This window comes from Natrix helvetica (genome assembly GCF_964273705.1).
Source record: "Natrix helvetica genome assembly, chromosome: 1".
NCBI lineage: Eukaryota > Metazoa > Chordata > Lepidosauria > Squamata > Natricidae > Natrix > Natrix helvetica.
The window spans coordinates 189,083,843-189,103,432 of NC_138548.1; the positions used below are offsets into that span (position 1 = coordinate 189,083,843).

At 41.8% G+C, this 19,590-nt stretch overlaps 1 protein-coding gene across 1 annotated transcript in view; it reads right to left on the minus strand.

The window, feature by feature from the left end:
- Positions 1-15,957, minus strand: part of FN1 (fibronectin 1) — a 150,379-nt gene extending 134,422 nt beyond the window's left edge. The window contains exons 1-6 of the mRNA XM_081967190.1: positions 15,800-15,957; positions 15,538-15,700; positions 13,450-13,578; positions 10,091-10,228; positions 7,633-7,764; positions 6,644-6,812 (exon numbers count right to left, since the gene is read on the minus strand). Of these exons, the coding sequence (XP_081823316.1) occupies positions 6,644-6,812; positions 7,633-7,764; positions 10,091-10,228; positions 13,450-13,578; positions 15,538-15,691 (722 nt within the window). The 5' untranslated portion in view covers positions 15,692-15,700; positions 15,800-15,957. The remainder of the gene's footprint in view (positions 1-6,643; positions 6,813-7,632; positions 7,765-10,090; positions 10,229-13,449; positions 13,579-15,537; positions 15,701-15,799) is intronic.
- Positions 15,958-19,590: the final 3,633 nt, after the last annotated feature.

A 19,590-nucleotide genomic window follows, 5' to 3' on the forward strand; every position in this document is an offset into this window, starting at 1 on the left:
CTTTTATGAGATACGAAAGGAACAACATGTTGCGAAAAGAGGTTCACACAAGATTTATTAAGAAAGTAACTAGAATATTAATGCTACAAATGGCAAGAGATATAAGATTGCACTATTACTGGAAAGATACAGGTTGATGCAATGAAAATGTATAATAAAAACTAAGCTAAATTTAGTTTACTAGTAGTATGCATAAAATGAAGTGACAATAGATATAATTAAATAATGATTAATAATGATGACAATACATACAGATACATTAGTTTGATAATATGAAATTTTATATAAACACATGGAGAATATGAGAGGAGGTTTAAAAGCTTTATCGGAATATGTTATAAAAATGTATTGTGATTGCATGATTTTAGGATGATTTAATAGAATTGTGAAGTTCCCAAGAGCTGACCTAATTAATTTACGAGCCTCGAAACAAAGTTCAAAAAAACCCCATTCATTTATTAGGACTAACATCTTGGCACGGACTTCTGTGGAGCGTAAACTGCCTTTCGCTTAATTGTGTTTGAACTTTACTCCTCTATCTCCTCCTTTCTATCATGCGTCATAGATCATATTCACGAACTAGGTTGTAGAAATATGAGATCCAACTCTGTTCGAAGGTATGCATGGAATCCTCCCTCGAATGCCAACCTGATAATTGTCATGGTAACGCTTCGGAAGTTGACATCCAGCTCCCCTCACTTTCGGAAAGTGATCTGTGTGAAACAAAGACAATTTGAGTACAGATACATAATTTAGGGATGTGTTCCTCCCCCAGGCTTGCCTGGATTTTCTGCATAGAATTCCGCTATAAGACGATCAGCCTGGATATTCCTACTTTTTACCCAAGATGGCTCTGATAAGGGATAGCCCTTCCACTTGATTAAGTATTGGAGTTGTCTCCTGTGCCACCTCGAATCGAGGATTCGTTGAACTTCATAATGGGTTTGGCCCCCTATGACCATAGAGCCCGCGGACTCCCGGGATAGTGATCTCAGAGTGGATCCAATCACAGGTTTCAAGAGGCTACTATAAAACGCTGGGTATATCTTCCGCAACGATCGAGGTAGTTTCAATTGCACTGTGACTGGGTTGATGATCTTTACTATGGGGAATGGTCCCATAAACTTTGGCCCCAGTTTCTTGCTAGGCAGTTTTAATCTCAAATATTTTGTGGAGAGGTAAACCTTCTCTCCCAACCAGAATGGCTGTTGCGGAGCCGGGTGTTTATCTGCTTGTTTCTTATAGGTTTGTGCCGCTTTAGCCAGTGCCTTTTTGACATCTTCCCAGGTTGCTTTTAGCATCGACATCCAATCAGTGAAGCTGACTGAGGAGGGGGGATCCCTTGGATACTCAGGCATTGGGACGAAGTCCATACTGCTCACTATTTTGAACGCCGTGAGTCCTGTGCTACTGTGAACAGCATTATTGTACGTGACCTCAGCAAAAGATCAGCCCAATTGCACTGTTGATAATTCACGTAGCATTTCAGGTATTGCTCTATCATGGGGTTCAGTCTCTCTGCTGCCCCATTAGTGCTCGGATGAAAAGCTGAACTAAGACCCTGAGATGACCCAATGGACCGCAGGAACTCCCTCCAGAACTTAGCCATGAACTGGATCCCTCTGTCTGAGATAATTCTTTGAGATACTCCATGCAGTCGGTAGATATGCTTCATGAACAGTTTAGCCAGCTTGTGAATCAAGGGTAGTCCGCTACAGGGTATGAAGTGCGCCTGTTTGGAGAACAGATCGATCACAGTCCAAATCACTGTTTCCCCCATTTTTTGGCAACTCTGCTATAAAGTCCATTGCGATCTCCTCCCATGGCCTCGTTGGCTCTACTACTCTTTGCAGCAGTCTGGGGTTTTTTCCTGGTCGTCTCTTCATTGTGGCGCAGATGGTGCAACTTTTCACGTAACTATCCACATCTTTCTTTATGCCAGGTCACAGAACTGCCTCCGGGCTAAGTGTAAAGTCTTTAGGAACCCAAAGTGGCCTGCTGGTTTGGCATCGTAACTCCATTGGAGAATTAGGGTATGTAGGGATTCTGGGACATAAAGTTTCATCCCCATCCATGCAAGGTCATCTCTTTTCGTCAAGATGTGTTGGTTGTTTTGCAACCAGGGGTCTGCTAGCAGTTCAGTTTTGAGTCTCGTGGTTAGGTCACTTGCGGGTTGCTCTTGCCGGTCACGGGGTTGCCGCCTGGTGGTTACTTGGGCAGCTGTTTGAGTAGAGGGAATGATGGCGTCCACTACGTGCTCCCATTCGCATTTGTACTGAGGCATGCAGGAGAGGGCATCAGCTAGAAAGTTCCTCCCACCTGGAATGTGCTTTAAGACAAAATCAAATCGGTTGAAGTATTGAGCCCATCGGACTTGTTTGGGTGATAGTTTCTGTGGGGTCCTAAGCGCCTCCAGATTTTTGTGGTCCGTACAGACTTCGAACGGTTTCTGGCTCCCTTCCAACAGGTGTCTCCAGGTTAGCAGTGCCCATCTCACTGCGAAAGCCTCCTTTTCCCATGCGGCCCATCGTCTCTCTGTGTCTGTGAGCTTGCAGGATGTGTAGGCGCAGGGTTGTAAGTTTTCTTGGTTGTTCCTTTGGAGTAGCACCACTCCCACTGCCATGTCGTTGCATCTGCCTGGATCACAGGGTTGTTTGGGATCAGCATGCTTCAGCACTGGCTCCTTTGCAAACATTTCTTTTAGTGTTTCGAATGCCTCTTGGCAGGTTAAGTCCCACTGTAAGGGTTGTCCCGGATGAGGTTTGGTTCCTGGGTTCCCTGTCTTCAGGAGGTCTGTCAGGGGTTTGGCAATCTTTGCAAAGAAGGGGATGAATTGCCTGTAGAGGTTTGCAAACACTAGGAAGCTTTGTAGCTGTCTGCGGGTGCGAGGGGGTTGCCAGCTTAGGACGGCTTGCCCTTTGGCTGGGTCCATCTCTATTCCCTCATTGACACTCAGTAACCCAGGTAGTCTAACTGTGCATGGTGGAATTTGCATTTTGATACCTTGATGTACAGGTTGGTTGCCAGAAGTTTTTCCAGTACTTGGCAAACCAGTGGTACGTGGTCGTCCATGGTCTCAGTGTACATAAGGATGTCATCTAGGTAGACAAGGACTCCCTTGTGGAGGTGCTTGTGCAGCACTTCATTTATTAACTGCATAAATACTGCTGGGGGGCCCTGCAGTCCAAAAGGCATCACTTTGAATTGAAAGCTCCCTAGGGGGCAGTTGAATGCTGTTTTCCACTCATCTCCCTCTCTGATACATACTCGGTAGGATGCTTCTCTGAGGTCTAGTTTGGTGAAGACTTTTCCCTTGGCCAGATGAGATAGCATGTCCTTCATGAGGGGGAGGGGGTATAGATTGTGTATGCACACACCATTTATCCCTCGAAAGTCCACACACAACCTCATAGTTCCATCTTTTTTCTTTGAAGAGGACTGGTGCCGCAACCTGTGGCTTGGCTGGCTCAATGAACCTAAGATAGGTTTTTGTCTATGTATTTGCGCATCTCTTGCATTTCCCGGGGTGTCATGGCGTACAGTTTGGGCTTGGGTAGTTTTGCTCCAGGGATGATTTCGATGTGACAGTCTATCTCCCGGTGGGGAGGCAGAACATCGCACTCGGCCTCGCTGAATACTTCTGCAAGGTCCTGATATTCCATCGGAATCAGTTTGCCTCTGGGGATTTGTCGGATGTGGTTGCCAGTTGTTCTTGTGGGCTCTCTTGGGGGGTTTCCAGCGTGGGTGGTGTTTCTGTTTGCTGGTGTGGGAGGGGTTGGGGGGCCCTTGATATCCTAAGTCTGCGGATACCCCCTTGCCACCAGATGGTCGGTCCCCACTTGTCTAGCTTGGAAAGTCCCAGTATGACTGCTTCTGTCATTTTGGGGGCTATTATGTATCGAATTACTTCCCAGTGATCCACTAGTTTGAGCCTCACTGGTTCAGTTAGGTGGGTGGCATAGGCTCCTCCCATTAGGGACCCATCGACCTGCTCGAACCGGATCGGGTGGGCCAATCTTTTTGCTCTGATCCCAAGTTTCAGGACTGTGGTTAGGTTGATCAAGCACCTTGTGCAGCCTGAGTCTATTAAGGCTTGAAAATTCCCCTGGTTTCCTGTTTTTGGGGCTGTGAGGGGTTTTGGAAAAAGGAAAGGGTGAATTGATTCACTCACCATTGGGTCATTTTCTCCCTCGTCCTCGCTGTCATATGATTCGGGCAATTGGTTGTCATTGCCTGGGGTTCCACCACTTTCGTCTGAGGGGGAAGGGGCCTCTGCAGCCTGGAGGGCTTTCCCAGACGTGTTGGTGGTCCGTTTGGGCCCTCGTTCTGATCGTGCCCTGGGCGGTAGGTCTGGCCTTGCTTGTTGGCACGCAGCCTGCTGTCGACTTTTGTTGCTACTCGGAACCACTCAGAGAGTTGATTTGGGATGTCACAGTATGCAGTTACCTGGGCAATTTGCTTGTCCAGGCTTATTCTGAAAAAATGCACCAGCAGCTGTTCTGGTAAAGGGGGTAGCCTTCCTATGACACTGCTAAATTCACAGATGTGCTCTTTAATGGGGCGGCCCCTCTGCTTTAGATTGCTGAGTTCCTTTTCCGCATATGGGTCCTCCTCCACCTCCTCAAATCTGGCCTCTAGCAGTCGCAGGAAGTCATCTATGTCTTGCAGTTGGGGGGCTCCTCTTGTGGAGGGCTGCTAGCCATTTCCTTGCTTCTCCCTCTAGACCTTGTGCAATGGTATTCACCATGGCTTTGGGGGATGGGTAGAGATGCCCATAGCGTTCTAGGTGGATATTGGCTGAATCAAAGAATAGGACTGTTGGTCTGAGTCTCCGTCAAACTTTCCCCTGAATTGGGGTGGGTCATTCAGCCCTACTCCTCCAACCTCCTGTCGGCCTCTTTATGCTTGCACCTGATATGGCTTCACATTAGTTCTGAGAGAGGGAGGAGTTTGCCTGCTCCTGGCAGCCTCCCTGCTGCTTGGGAGAGGCACTGGTTGCCGTTTTGGCCTTCTTCTCCTTCTATCGGGAGGGGGAGGGGGTTGCACTCCAGTTTGCATCTCCTCCCTTCAACAGGATTGGATGTCCTTCCCCTCTCTTTTGGGTGGCATGATGGCTCCTCCACCTGCGACCTATCCGCTCACACAGAGAGGGGCTCCTCCTGGTGCCGTCTGCTAGTCAATGCCAGCGGGCGACACCTAGGAGTAGATCCTTCTCTGTGATGGGCCCAACCCTCTGGAATGACCTCCCCCCAGACATTCGAACTACCACCGACCTCCGTTCCTTCCGGCAAAAGTTAAAGACCCACCTGTTTCAATCAGCTGGCCTGGCACTTTCTTAGTTTTACCTCCCAGGGATTTATTTTATTTTAGGGTTTGGGGTTTTAATTGTGATGTTTTAAGATTAGAATTATTTATTTCTTAGTACAGCCTATTTCCCCCTCCAAATGTATCTTAAATGTAGTTTAAATGTATTTAATTATTATGAATGATTTTATTATATTGACTGTACACCGCCCCGAGTCCCTTTTTGGGAGAGGGGCGGTCTAAAAATCTAAGAAATAAATAAATAAAAATAAATAAAATGAAGGGTGGCTCGGTAAAAATCCTCCCTCTGTTGCTCTTTTGCACTCCCTCGGGATTCCATCTGGGGCTTTGGGAGCATGACTTGTTTCCAGTCCCACCCCCAGTCCACCCTTGCCAGCTTGCTTGAGACCATTCCCTGTATCTGGGAATTGGGATAAGGGAACTCTACCTCAGCTGCATTAGGGGTTAATTTCCAAAAGTACTCTGGTCTGCTGCTGGGGAAGACATCACAGCATGGAAGCGTGGAGCTCTGATAGGAGGGAGGGGACTGGCCGACTTCCTCCACTTGAAATCAGGCTTTCTCCCAATAATCCACCTTCTGCCATGGTTGCCTGATTTTCCCTCCAAGCAACCCAAATATTGGAGGAGTGCTCAGTGAGCCCCGGATTCAGGAAACCCGGAAATCTTGATAGGTTTTTAAAAGTTCAGTTTAAAAGTTCAGTTTACTATGAAGTTCCCAAGTGCTGACCTAATTAATTTACGAGCCTCGAGACAAAGTTCAAAAAAACCCCATTCATTTATTAGGACTAACATCTTGGCACGGACTTCTGTGGAGCCTAAACTGGCTTTCGCTTAATTGCATTTGAACTTTACTCCTCTATCTCCTCCTTTCTATCATATGTCATAGATCATATTCACAAACTAGGTTGTAGAAATATGAGATCCAATTCTGGCAGAAGGTATGCATGGAATCCTCCCTTGAATGCCAACCTGACAATGCTTTGGAAGTTGACAAGAATGTTATCATGTAATCCTATTCTAGAGTTTGAATATAATATATAAAAGGATGTAAAAACAATTATAGTCAAATTAAGGTTGAGATATAATAATCGTGATATACATGAATATATGTGAATTTAAAATATGTGATTTGATATGAAAAGCAGGTGATGACTATGGAAGAGAAGCATGGAAATAGTGTAACCAACTGACACTCTTTCTACAAATTTGTAATGGAAGATGGCTTTTTTTATTTTTATGTTTGTCTTTGTTCAAAAATAAATAAAAATTGTTTTAAAAAAAAGACTTGCTGTACTTTCTATCAATATCCAGTAGGTACAATAAATGGTCTGCCATAAGCCCATACTTACTTCTAGAAGTGCAAGTAATCCTCCCACTGCCTTCTCCAAGGCAAGTGCAATCCACCATCATCCAGCCCTGATATGGCTTTTCCCAAACTTCTCCAACAACATATGATGTCCCAGCTGTATTATCATAGCATCGCTCAGCTAAGGGAAATTAATTTTCAAAGGTGAAAAAGAAAAATAACCTCACAGCACTGTTTTCTTTACAATTTCATCAAGGAAAGAATTAAATGACTTAATTAGGAAAAAAAACAAAATGCTTCCATAATTTTTTGCATTTGGTTAAATCGCTTGGCTAAGGGAAATTAATTTTCAAAGGTGAAAAAGAAAAATAACCTCACAGCACTGTTTTTTTACAATTTCATCAAGGAAAGAATTAAATGACTTAATTAGGAAAAAAAACAAAATGCTTCCATAATTTTTTGCATTTGGTTAAATCACAGCATGCAGAAATTTAGCAATTCAATGAAATAGAAATTTTTAAGTGTTTGCAACATTGGTGTTGCTGACAGCTGTTTTATTTTATGCTCCTTTTGAAGGAACAGCTATATTTGAGTATATAACTATATATAGGATTATATTTTGAAATGATCTTAAGAATTTTCTGTTATATCAATAAAGCACATCAAACTTTGGCACATGGCTCTCTTAACTAAGTATGCCCTTCCCTATCAAAAAAATCTAAAAACAAGACAGAAGGGAACAGATTAACCTAGGCATCTTCTCTATGGCATACTTGTATTCTAGATGAATTTGTTTTTTATCTATGAAGAGATATTCAGGGATATTCAGAAGCAGGGATATGCAAAAGTCCAGGTAAATTTTGCTCATGTATGCATGTTTTGAGTATTTTTATACATCAACTGAGACAAAAATTTAAAAAATGTTATCACAAAGAGTCAACTGAAATTGCAACTGAAATACTTTTGATCTCTAAAATGCATAAAAGAAAACTAAATCATACCAACTGGTTTGCAAGTCCATTCACCCTTTCCATTGCCAAGACATACACATTCTAACATGTAGCCTCCTGTCTCATGAGGCCTGCGCCAGGTATCACCAATTTTGTAAGACTGGCCACCTTCATGACATCGATCTGAAAAACAAAGCATAGGAAGCTGTTTTTCCAGGTTATGTATCTACTTCAATGTTGTCTACATAATAGTTCAGCAATTCTTTAAGACTGCCAAGATATATTATAATAAAGTCTTAGATCCCTTCATCCATTTCAGCGTTGGACAATCCTTCATAATGTGGACAGCCATGAAAAGCAGCCAGTTTCTTTTCCAATATGAAAGTCCCTGGAGCAGCGATGGCGAACCTTTTTTGGCTCGCGGGCGGAGTTCAGGGGGGGTCGTGCGCAGGCATACCACACCCATAGTGCAATGAGTGACTCCCCCCCCAGTGCGCATGCACACAGGTCAGGCGCGACCCCCTGATTTTTGCATGCTTTTTCGCCCTCCCCAGGCTCCAGAGGCTTTATAGGAGCCTGGGGAGGGCGAAAACAGCCTCCCCCACCCTACCCTCTGAGGCTTCAGGAGCTTCCCTGAAGCCTCTGGAGCACAAAAAAACAGCCCTACAGGCAAACCGGAAGTTCAGGGATGGACTTCCAGTTTGCTCGTAGGGCTGGTTTAAGCCCTTCCAGAGCCTTCAGGGGCCTTCCGGAGGCTTCGCTGAAGGCTCTGGAGAAGAAAAAATGACCCAACATTTTTGCTCGTAGGGCTGTTTTCAGGGGCCTTCCGGAGGTTTCCGGTTTGCTCATAGGGCCGTTTTTTGTCCTCCAGAGCTTTCAGGGAAGCCTCCTGAAGGCTCCGGAGGGCTTAAACCGGCCCTATGAGCAAATCCTTAAACTTCCGGTTTTTCCGTAGGGCTGGTTTTTTGCGCTCTGAAGGCTTCAGGGAAGCTCCTGAAGCCTCCGGAGGGCCTCCAGGGGGGGGAGGCTGTTTTTGCCCTCCCCAGGCTCTTATAAAGGCTCTGGAGCCTGGGGAGGGCGAAAAATGGCTTTTAAAAAGGCTGAACTCAGCTGGCCAGCGCACGCATGCACGCTGCCCAGCTGACAGGGCAACGCCTCGCATGCCCTGACAAATGGCTCCGCATGCCATCTGTGGCATGCGTGCCATAGGTTCGCCATCCCGGCTGTAAAGTCTAATAACTATAACATGCTATTTTCCTGTTGTGTCAGAAGTCTTCCTAATTTATTAGAGATGTTAAAAACATTTGGGTTATAAAGTAAAGTATAGAACTATAAGAAAAGTTGAACTGCACTTCCCTTCATCTCTCATATTGACTATACTAATTAGGATTGCTAGAAATTGAGGTCAGACATTTGGAGTCATCTGCAGAACAGTTTCATCCTTGCTTTACAATTAGGTCAAAGTTCTGACATGTAATAATGAAAAATAACCATATTTTTCAGACTATAAGATGCTCCAGACTGTAAGACGCACATTAGCTTTAGAGGAGGGGGGGAAATCTACCTCTGCCTCCCAGCATCCATTCGGAATTCATCTGACTATTGTCCTTGCAGCAAACAGCAAACAGCCTGGTCAGCTTCAGCACATTATTACAGTCCCAGCACATGGCTCATTAGGGCTCCACTCTATTGCGCCCACCTGAGCTGAGCTGCTGCCATTGCTAGGGAACACTGCAGCCTTTGCTGCCAAGCAGCTGTTTGGCAATTGGATTTGCCTCTGGAATACCTCCGATCAATTGTTCTAGCCGACGGGGATCGCCGCCACTGCCCATTCGCTTCAAGTAGCGGCGAATGGTGGGGGAACAGGCGGCAGTAATAGGCGGCAATCCTCACTGCCTAGAATAGCTGATTGGTGCCGCACTAACACCACCACCCCCGCTGCAATATTCACTCTATAAGACGCACAGACATTTCTACCCACTTTTGGGAGGAGGGGGAAGTGCATCTTATAGTCCGAAAAATACAGTAATCTTTCAAGAAAAACATTCACCGAGCAGTTCTACAAAGGCCATGGCAGCTACATAGATACAGGCTCCATTTTATGTACAATATATCAGAGTTGAGAACCGAAGCCAGCCTCAAGTCATAAGATTTGGAGGGGGAAATCTAGCACTACCTTGAATCCTGTTTATTTCAGCCTTCTTCCACATTCTCCTTTTCTTCATGCAGGAGAAAAACTCAGGTATAACCTACACTTATTCATAATGTCAACATGCAGCAGATATCAGTGGTCTCATTTTACAGTGGTCTCTCTCTCTCTCCCTCACTCGTGATTGAACTTTGCCACAGACAAATTACTTACAATTATGCAATATTATGTGTAGTACCTACTTCTTCTTATTGTGGAAACCACTAGATTTTGTGACATTCCAGCAACATGAGTATATGGATTAACACATTATATTGGAGGACATCATCTGAGCATCTCAGTGAAGGATTTAATACATACTTGCAATAGTGCAACTGATTCTTCCACGCCCAGCCCCAATACAAGTGCAGTCCCAGATCATGGAATCCTTTGGGCGTTCATAGGTTTCCCCTACTCGATAAGTAGTCCCAGTGTATTTATCGAAACAGGTTTCTTCCGCTGTGTAGAAAGAATGGGGAAAAAAATCACCACAGATAAATCTACCGCTTGCAGCTTCTAATCTCCTTTCCCTATCTCATTCATAGTGGCATACACAAAATAATTAATGGTGGCATTGACTGCTATTTTTATCGTAGTGACAAGCAGAAGCTTTTTGGATGCTAATGTAGCTAAAGACAAAGAATAGGAGAGGTGCTTGGACCAATGAAAGAAGAAAGCAAAAAAAAATCCACATTAATAGTAGAAGGGAATTTCCAGGCAATTGGAACATTTATATAAAAGCACATTTTTTTAAATAAGTGGAGAAAACAATTTAAAAAATGCATTTGACCAAGAGATACAGAATAGACGTGTGGAAAACCAAAGTTCAAATATTTGGTCAAATATTTAGTCCCTTACTAGATTAGATTATAGGAACCAAGTGTATGTCTTGTTATCTAAAGGTCTGTCACATAGGTCTGTCAAGATGAATTGAAACTGGAGGCTATCCTACTATCATGGTTAAACAATTTCCCAATGAAGTGTTCTTATTTGTCTACATATAAGGAAAGAGATCCATTAAGGCACTTTGGCCTTAAGAGACTTTTCAGGCAACAGAGATGGTATTCTTGCCCCAAGTTCTAGTCACTTTATGGAGAAGAGAAAATGAGATATGTTATTAAAATTGTTCCCAAATACTCTTTATCACCGTAGAACTCAGAAGGTCCATAAGCAAGTATAGAAGCAAGATTGGTAACAGCACATTTTGACAGAACACATTATCAAGAAGACAAGATAGGTAAACCATGTAGCAATAAATGAATAAAAACTATTTTCTTCTGCTGCTGCACTGCAATCTCTGGTAGCCATCAGAAAATCTATTTTTGTCAGGTGGAAAAAAAAGCTTTTATAAGACAATATTAGAACCCACAGAGACATGGTGTGATATATTTGCAAGGTAGGTTAATAGATAACATTACTTATTGTTATGCAAGTCTGTTATCTGATGTCTGATAATCTGGTTTTATGGGATTAGTTTCAACTTTTAAAATATGAATGTGTCACCAGGATGTTAGAAGCTGTGCTCCCAATTACACATCCTTTTTAGACCTCCCCATTATAGCTAATTCATTTCAGTAGATTGCCTAGATGAATCTAGCAAATATATTTTTATAGGGGAAGCAATAAATGCCAGCTATGTTAAAAGAAGAGATAGTATGGCTTCAAGAAACCCACAGGAGATGTTGAGTTCTTAAAAGCAATCAATCAGTTGCTAATATCCCCTTAGGAACTATTTGTGCAGTTGATGCGAAACAGCTCAGACATCCTGGAAGAAATAGACTCTCTGGACCTGTTTTAGTCTGGGCACAAGGATGGATATATGATCAAAACATGGTCTCCTTAATGAGTCAGCCATGAAGATTGGGAAACCAAGGCAGAATGCTATAGTGACTCAGTTCCTGCTGGCAAGACTGACACATCTAAGGCAGGGGTTGGGTTCAAAGTAGACAAGATGGCAGTTGCAATGTCATCAACCTTGCTTATCTAATGCCTATTCTTTATTCATATGTACATATGAATACATACAAAAGGTAAATCTTGGGTTTCACTTCTAAATTATCATCCTACATGTTTTAACACAGATAACCTCAGATATTTAAATGAGATTATACATCTCTTGCAGGACAATTAAGTACTGAGGTGCAATTCTACTAAATACAATGTTACAGCGAGAACGTGAGATGGTGCTCATGGAGGGGGAGATGGTAGGAAGGACCATAGGCAGCAGTGTGGAGGGAGCAGACTCCAGAAAGGGGGGAAAAGACAAGAGGTAGCACAACCTGTCTAAGCACAAGGTAGCATGAACATATTACTTCCTATTACCATAATGTTTCTGTAATGACATGCAAAAGGTTTGAAATCTGTTGTAATTTCCAATCATTATTTTACTCTGTAATTATATAGTTTTATTATTTATCTTATTGTATCTCCAATGTGGTATTACTTTTTTAACATGGGGACATGAAAATTAATAAATTTAATTTGTTTAATAGCTTCTTTCAGTAGCACAAGTAGAATTTTTTCTTGGTCTTGTCAATTTTTGGATATTCTTTTTCCTTTGCTTCAAAATGTTTTCCATGGCAAATCTGACCTGCCAGCTTTTTTTTTCCTCCTCTAGTCTTATTGCAGCATTTTCTCTAACATCCTATCTTATGTGGGGGTATCCTTCCGTACATTGTTATCTGCAGAGCATTAACACTGTGACTTCTTTCTGACAAGGCAAAGTCAAACATTTTCAAAATGCCAAACAGAAGAGCTTAAGGGGCCAATGAGTCCTCTTCAGAGTAGATAGCCTCTGAAGGTTCCTTTTAAAGTTATGTAAAGCAAGAAGTCCAGAGACAAAGCTTTCTTAAGACAGTTTACCTACTGCTACTTAACTGTAATGGGTATAAAGAATGACCACAGGAGGAAGAGCAGCTACTAACAGTCCGATAAAAGAACCCTGAGTCCAAACTGGAAGCTGAGAAAGCACCTCTGACAAGACTCTCACTAGTTGTCATGAAGATGAAGGGACAAGGGGTGCATTTAGACTTGTAAGATTCTGTGTTTATAGTCTTATCATAAAATTACCCTGAATGACTTTGATTTCCTAATCTGCTCTACCTCTACATTGACAATATCTGTCTGTAAGGATGTGTCAAGCAATTCAAGTCCCTCAGAATTCTCCTGATTAAAAATAAGGGCACCAGAGAAGCTTGATATAAATTATCTATGGGTCACAGAATATCCCCCAGGATTTTCTACAATACTTGGGGGCTTCCAGTTGTAACCACAAAAATCTACGGATAGATTGATCCATGCTAGCAGTTCTTGAATCGAATTCGTGTGAAAACTACAGTAGGAACCAATTTCCTAGCTAACCAATTTTGTTGTATTTATTTTGTACAATGACAATAAAGACTATACGAATAAAGAAATAATCTGTTTCACAAAATAATGCAAGGTTTCTCCAAGGTTTCTCCAGTAGACAGGAACAGTCAGAAATTGACAGGCTTGGAGACTAAACTGTAAAAAATACAGCAACAGTAATTTTTTTTCAGAAGGAGAAATGTTAAATGTAGATGCTGTCTTTTCCAAGAACTAAAAGCCCAGGATATTTCTATCCATGTAAATAATCTACTTTTTTTGGGGGGGGGAGGTGTTCTTGGCCAGAAGTTTGTCAAGAGATGCATCCAACTTACGCTCAGGTTTGCTTTCACAGTTGAATCCTCGACTGCCTCCATAGCAAGTACAGACTAGAGTGCTCCCCAAGTAAATGCGATCCCACTGCTGGTTTATCTGATAATGTTGTCCATTGTCATAGCATCCCTCTGAGAAAGAAACAGCACTGTTTAATTACATCCTATCATTGAGACCAAGTGTAGCTCTCCTGGTAAGAAGAATGTGGAGAAGAGAGCAGTGTCAGCCCCTAACATGCATGGAATAGACATTAACTTTTGGCCAGACATTCCTTATACATCTTGAAACTTCTGTGTAATTTAATATTAGATGCAGGCAACTCAAGACTGTAGTTAAACTCAAAACAGTTCCATCCGTCTCTTGTTTAACCATGTTTTAAATGTACAGGATTAAACCACAAGAGATTTTTCATTCTGGAGCAGCATGTTAACAGCTGGAAAAGATTGCTCCACTGGGAGGCTTAATCCAATGTTTCATGAAAGTCTATGGAAAGACCCCAAAAGATTTGAAAGAAACTTTGGCTCTCTTCCCTAAGCAGGTTTATTCTTGCCAAGTAGAACTAATCCCTCTCTTTTTTAATTTCCAAGCCTTTTCCCCACATTTACAGTCTTATCATTTCCTGAGATAACTGCTTTAATGGGAAATCATACTTTCTGAACAATTTTAAAGTGTTATCTCAGCATCTCTTTTTTCAATTCACATACAGATTTTAAAATGAAAAAGTATGTTCTATACTTTTCAAAATTAATTCAAACACCTTAATTTTAAAGTCTGTTTTTATAGCAGGAAGATAATTTCCCCTCTTTTACTTTCGAGTCAATCATAAGTAATATAGAATTTTTTGGTTCCAGTAAGAAAAGAGAATAAATAGAAAGTTATCCTTTCTAGATTATCTCACTTTTTCTCTTTAGCTGGTATAGCTGCAGTGAAAAAATGGAATGCTAACTTAGACTCTTCTTGAGGAATGCCTGGATTTCAGGAAAATTAATTTACCCTAAATAAGCAAATGTATGTGAAAGAGAAATAGGCCAGGACAAGAATCCCTTTTCTCAGTAATGAAGAATATAAGAGACCAGGGAACATCTCTTATAAAAAATCAATATATATGCAAATAAAGTTTCCACCAGCAGGCCCTGAAATACGGAATTTAACCACCAAGAGTCCATCTCCAACTGGATTAAAAAACAAAACTAAAAAAAGTTGTTTTCTCAACATCTTCACACAATTTGCCAATTCTGATGAGATAGTTTTGCTTCTCACTGGTGTCAATGAAAAAAATAAAAATTAAGAATTACCACCCCAGCCACAGCAAACTGGCAAAACTTGGGAAGCGGCATATCTTTTACCAGACCTCCCCAAGAGTAGGGTGCCCAATCTAATCAGGAGGCATTCAGAATAATTTTCTTTGGGCTCAATATAATATATACTCCAACAATAAATCTTAATTAGGCTTGAGTCTCAAAGGAAACTCAAGCTTGAATTCCTTGGCAGAAAAACTGAATATAACTGCAATAACCAAGAGGATTCCCCTCTCAACAACATGGTTCAGTTCAATTAATCTGAAAATTCCCTGGAAAAAGCTGTTTCATGATTTAACAATTTTGTGCACTGGAAATGTTTTAGCTGTCCAGCATCCTCGCATCCAAGGGTCCATGAAGGATTAATAAACTGCAATCCTGGATACTTGCAAAGCTAACTGGAGACATGAGGTCACAAAGTAACTCTAGCACCATTAAAAGGTTGTCCTAAATTGCTGTAACTGTCTGTAAGACACTTGGGACAGGCATTGCTAAATCCCTACCTAAATTTAAGTTCAAAAATACTTCTCCCCATCATCGGATTTGTTTTTTGCAAAATTTTCTTCATCTCAATCTGATGATTTCATGTATTAGACCCGAGTAGACTCAAGAAAGAGCTATTAACGCATTCATATAGTAAATTTTATTTTTCCCCTCTCTTCACAACCACCCAACGTTACAAGTTTCGGTATGCTCCTTAAATTTGATTTCGGTTTTATCAAAGCGTCCATGATCCGACCGTTTCCTCTCCTCTCCTGAAAAGCCGTTATTGCTCATCCCAGAATTACTCACGTTTGTTCTGGCCAACTGGCAGAGAGGGCTGAACGATATGCTGCTGCGTTTGCCTCTTGCTTTTTTCCCCGCGGGGTTGAGAACCCCAGACCCCTGCGCCCGAACAAAGGGTCAACACCAAAAGAATCGCTCGCTTCGATCGACTGTCCGGCATCTTGGAAAGCTGTCGGGAAAATAAACGGATCTTGTTTGAAACCGTTGGCAAGCCAATTTTATCTGGTTGATAAAAGTGGGATGAAGGAAAATTTGCAAATTCTCTTACCGCCTTTCAGCCTTCGCTTCTCCAATCTGGCGGAACCCCTACAAGCTGCGAGAAGGGCAGATCGCTAGGTCACATTGGATTTATATAGAATTCCTAGCCACAAGGACCCCCGCGAGGCATTACATGGGAGAACAGGAGGAGGGAAGAGGAGGAGGGCCTCGCCGGAGACACCCTTTTCGGACGGCAACGCTTTTCCAATTGGCCCAGGCGTAGTGATAGCGTCACGGCCCGGGAGTTGCCTTACAGAGCAAACAAAGATCTCTCTTCCGAAAGCTTTGAACGGGGTTAAATTTTAGAGAGTCTCTGGGGAATGAGATCGAGGGCTGTTTCAGTTCTTGCTGCAGTTTAGCGAATGCCGCCAGCCGGTCATATTTGGACCCTCAAGGGTCAGCCAGTCACGGGAACTTTCGAGTGTCCGAAGAGGTTCGAGTTTTAGGAAAACTGAGTGAGACTTAGCCTCGCTTGCAGTGTAGAAACATAATTAGGACCCGTGAGGAAGGGATTACAGGAACAATAACTTCTCTCTTAAATCTGCAGTTAAATCTTATACACATACAGTAAGGTGTAATGATCGATCATGGGTAGGTACATAACTAATAGCTTTAATAGACTTAGTTTAAACTGGGATAATATTTCCACTACCATTGCCTCCATTACGGCAATTTATTCACTCAAATCTCAGTTCATAGCCTCAAATCCTGTTTGTATAAGTTTCCAGTTCTATTTCTCTTTCTCCCCCTTTTTCTATTCCTCTCTCCATGGGATTCTTTTTCCTTTGGTGAAGGTTTTTTATGTCTGTCAATTTTTATTTGTTTGTACTGAGAAAGTGGAAGCATGAATGGATGTATAAAAGGAATAAAAGACAAAAGGAATAAACAATAATACCCAACATCATTAAATTACAATGCTAGGGAAAATATGGAGTATTATTGCTTTTATTTATCCTATGATTATCACTGAGTGTTATAACTTATGATTTATGATGATTGCATTTTATGATTATCATGATTTATCACTTGTTGCTTATATGTAGACAGAGCTTATGCACTGGAAACAAATTCCTTTTGCATCCAATCACAATTGTCCAATAAAGAATATTCTATGTATAGGAAATGGAAGGTAGGGAACATAATCAAAGAAGAATTATGGAACAGTATAGCTCAGAGTGAGCTAAAGCTTATGAGCAATATTGAAAACAATAAAAAACTAAGACCTCTAAAGTGCCTTCCAACTTTATGAATCTGCTCATCTATTACGTTATTAAATTTGTATACCAAAGCTAAAAATTATTAGGCTGTAAACAGACTGGGCAAACAAAGAGATGGTGGGACAAAGAACAGCTGCCAAATTAGATGTACTCTACTAGAGGAAGACAACATTTGAAAGAAAGAAAAGATTCCCAACATTTTCATTGCCAACTTTATTTCATTCGTTCTGGTTCCTGGAGATAAATATGTCATTCACTCCCACTCTGAATACCACCCTCTATATGTATCATTGGAATGGGATAGTGATTTTTTTCTGCAGAAGGACACTCATATAAAATTCACTGCATAACTCCTTGGTATCAGTATTTCTACATTCAGTATTCCAACATTTAGCAGGACGTCACAAGGCCACTCGTGCAAAACGCTGCAAGGCTCGTCACGCCGGTGCCACTCATATGCGCGATGGCGCAATGTGCCATGCAGCCTCCTGTAAGCGGCACCGGCACAATGAGCCTCGCAGTGTCTGGCTGTGAGTGGCCACGAACAGTCGCAGAAGAAGTCAAGCAGCAGCGTAATAGGTTGGAGTGTAGGAGGCATGGCTGCAGTAGTCTTAAGCTAAGTGGGTAAGACATCCCCCCCACCCCACAAAAAAAATAAGGCCTGGTGCTTATTTTGGGGCTGAAAAGAAAATAAGACCAGGTCTTATTTTCGGGGAAACACGGTGATTATGGCTGAAGGTTTTAATTATGTTTTACACCTAGCTTCTAACTAATCTAGATTTTTCCCACCAAAATGTAAATCTTTGCATTTGTTCCTGTTTTACTCATTGTGCTGTTTCTGTCCATTATTCCAGCTTCTCAAGATCTTCTGAGTTTTGATAGGGTCCCAAATGTGCTTGATTTGTGTCCTTTCTCAATCTGCTGAATTATGTTTACTAACTCATCATCAAAATCCCTTACAGCAGTGATTCTCAACTTGTGGTCTACAGACCCCTGGGAAGTCATCACAGGGAGTCCGCAAAGACTTGAAGAAATATGATATAAATCTTGAGTCTTGAGGGTTCGTGGCTATGGTCCATGGCCACAAAAGTTATTTAAAGGTATGCGGGGAAGAAAATATTGAGAATCACTGCCTTAGAGCAATGAATCTTTTTTTTAAATTATCTAAATTATGCTGTTGCACTTTACTATTAGATACTGTAATATTAGCTACAGGCATGTCTTACACACAAGTCCCATTGATTTCAGGAAAGTATGTTTAGAACTGCATTCTTGTTATATTTAGATTTCAGGTCAATGTCAAATTTAGATATTCACACCCATTTTACATCAACACAACTTTCCCAGAGATAATCTGTCATGTTAACCATTACTTTGTATCAAAAGCAATAATTAGAAAAAGAATGCTCTGGGTTGACATTAGTTTTTCCTTTTTCCTATTTCAAGAAGTTTTTGGTGTCTGCTTTGGGGTTCTTCCCAGTATAAACTATGACTAATTATCCTGTTGTACCAATGAGACTTCAGAGTAGACTTCATTTTGGTGGTATGTTCAGGTTGATGAATAATCTAAATATTTAACTGCCTTTCAGTGGTTATCTCCAACCATTAATGGAAATCATTCCTTTTTGCTTAGTTAAAAGTTCTTAGGCTTGAGGCAGACAGCCAGATTCATTTTTCTAAATGTTCTCTTCGTCCTTTAGAACCCTTGTTTGTTCTAGAAACCACCCCAGGCATACTTAAGATGTTCTCCTGATGTTGCTTTGCCCAATAGAATCATCTGCCAACAAAACTCTCACACAGTAGGATACATTTGCCTCTCTTGCTCACAGTGGGCAGTCTTATTTGCTTATGTGGGTGAGCGGGAGAATAATTTGTTCCATTGATTAAACTACTTAGGTTTGCATTGATGCCAGTCAATATTCTGGACTAATATAAGTGACCTACTTTTTGTATCGTTTTCTTCAGTAATAATCTCACTATTTCCTTAGGGGAATTATTTAATTTTGTTTCATCCACTGTCTCTTTCATGCTTGTCATTTGCAAACATTTCCTGTTTCTTTTAATTCTCAATAAAAAGAGAATATAAATAAATACTACTGTAAGTGTTATGGCCTGCCAGCTGGCAGCAGAGCTGGCAGCAGACTCAGACGATGAGGAGGTTGGGGAGGAACTTGGGCCAGTCCTGGAGTCTGGGGATGACTCTGATTGATGCTTTGCATCAGCAGCAGAGATAGAGCCCCATCTCTAGTAACACCCCAATGAACGAAGGCTCCAAGGCTTGAAGTTTCCTCAAAGTTCCATTTTATTAGAGATGTCATATTGACACATCTGGGAAAACCCGAATCGGAGAGTTCCGGGTTTTCCCCACCCAAAAGAAAGTCAAAGATCCATACCCTGCACCCACAGGTCCATCACATGGTCCAATCAATTCACCATCCCAACTGAAGACAACCCCCAGTCACTCCTATCCAGGTGCAGGCCAAATGCCCTTGACTCCCAGAGAAAGGAATGTTGTTACAGCTAATCCTCCACCACTCCTTGTAATCCCCCTCCCGTTTTACCAGGCACTAAATGTGGCAGCCCT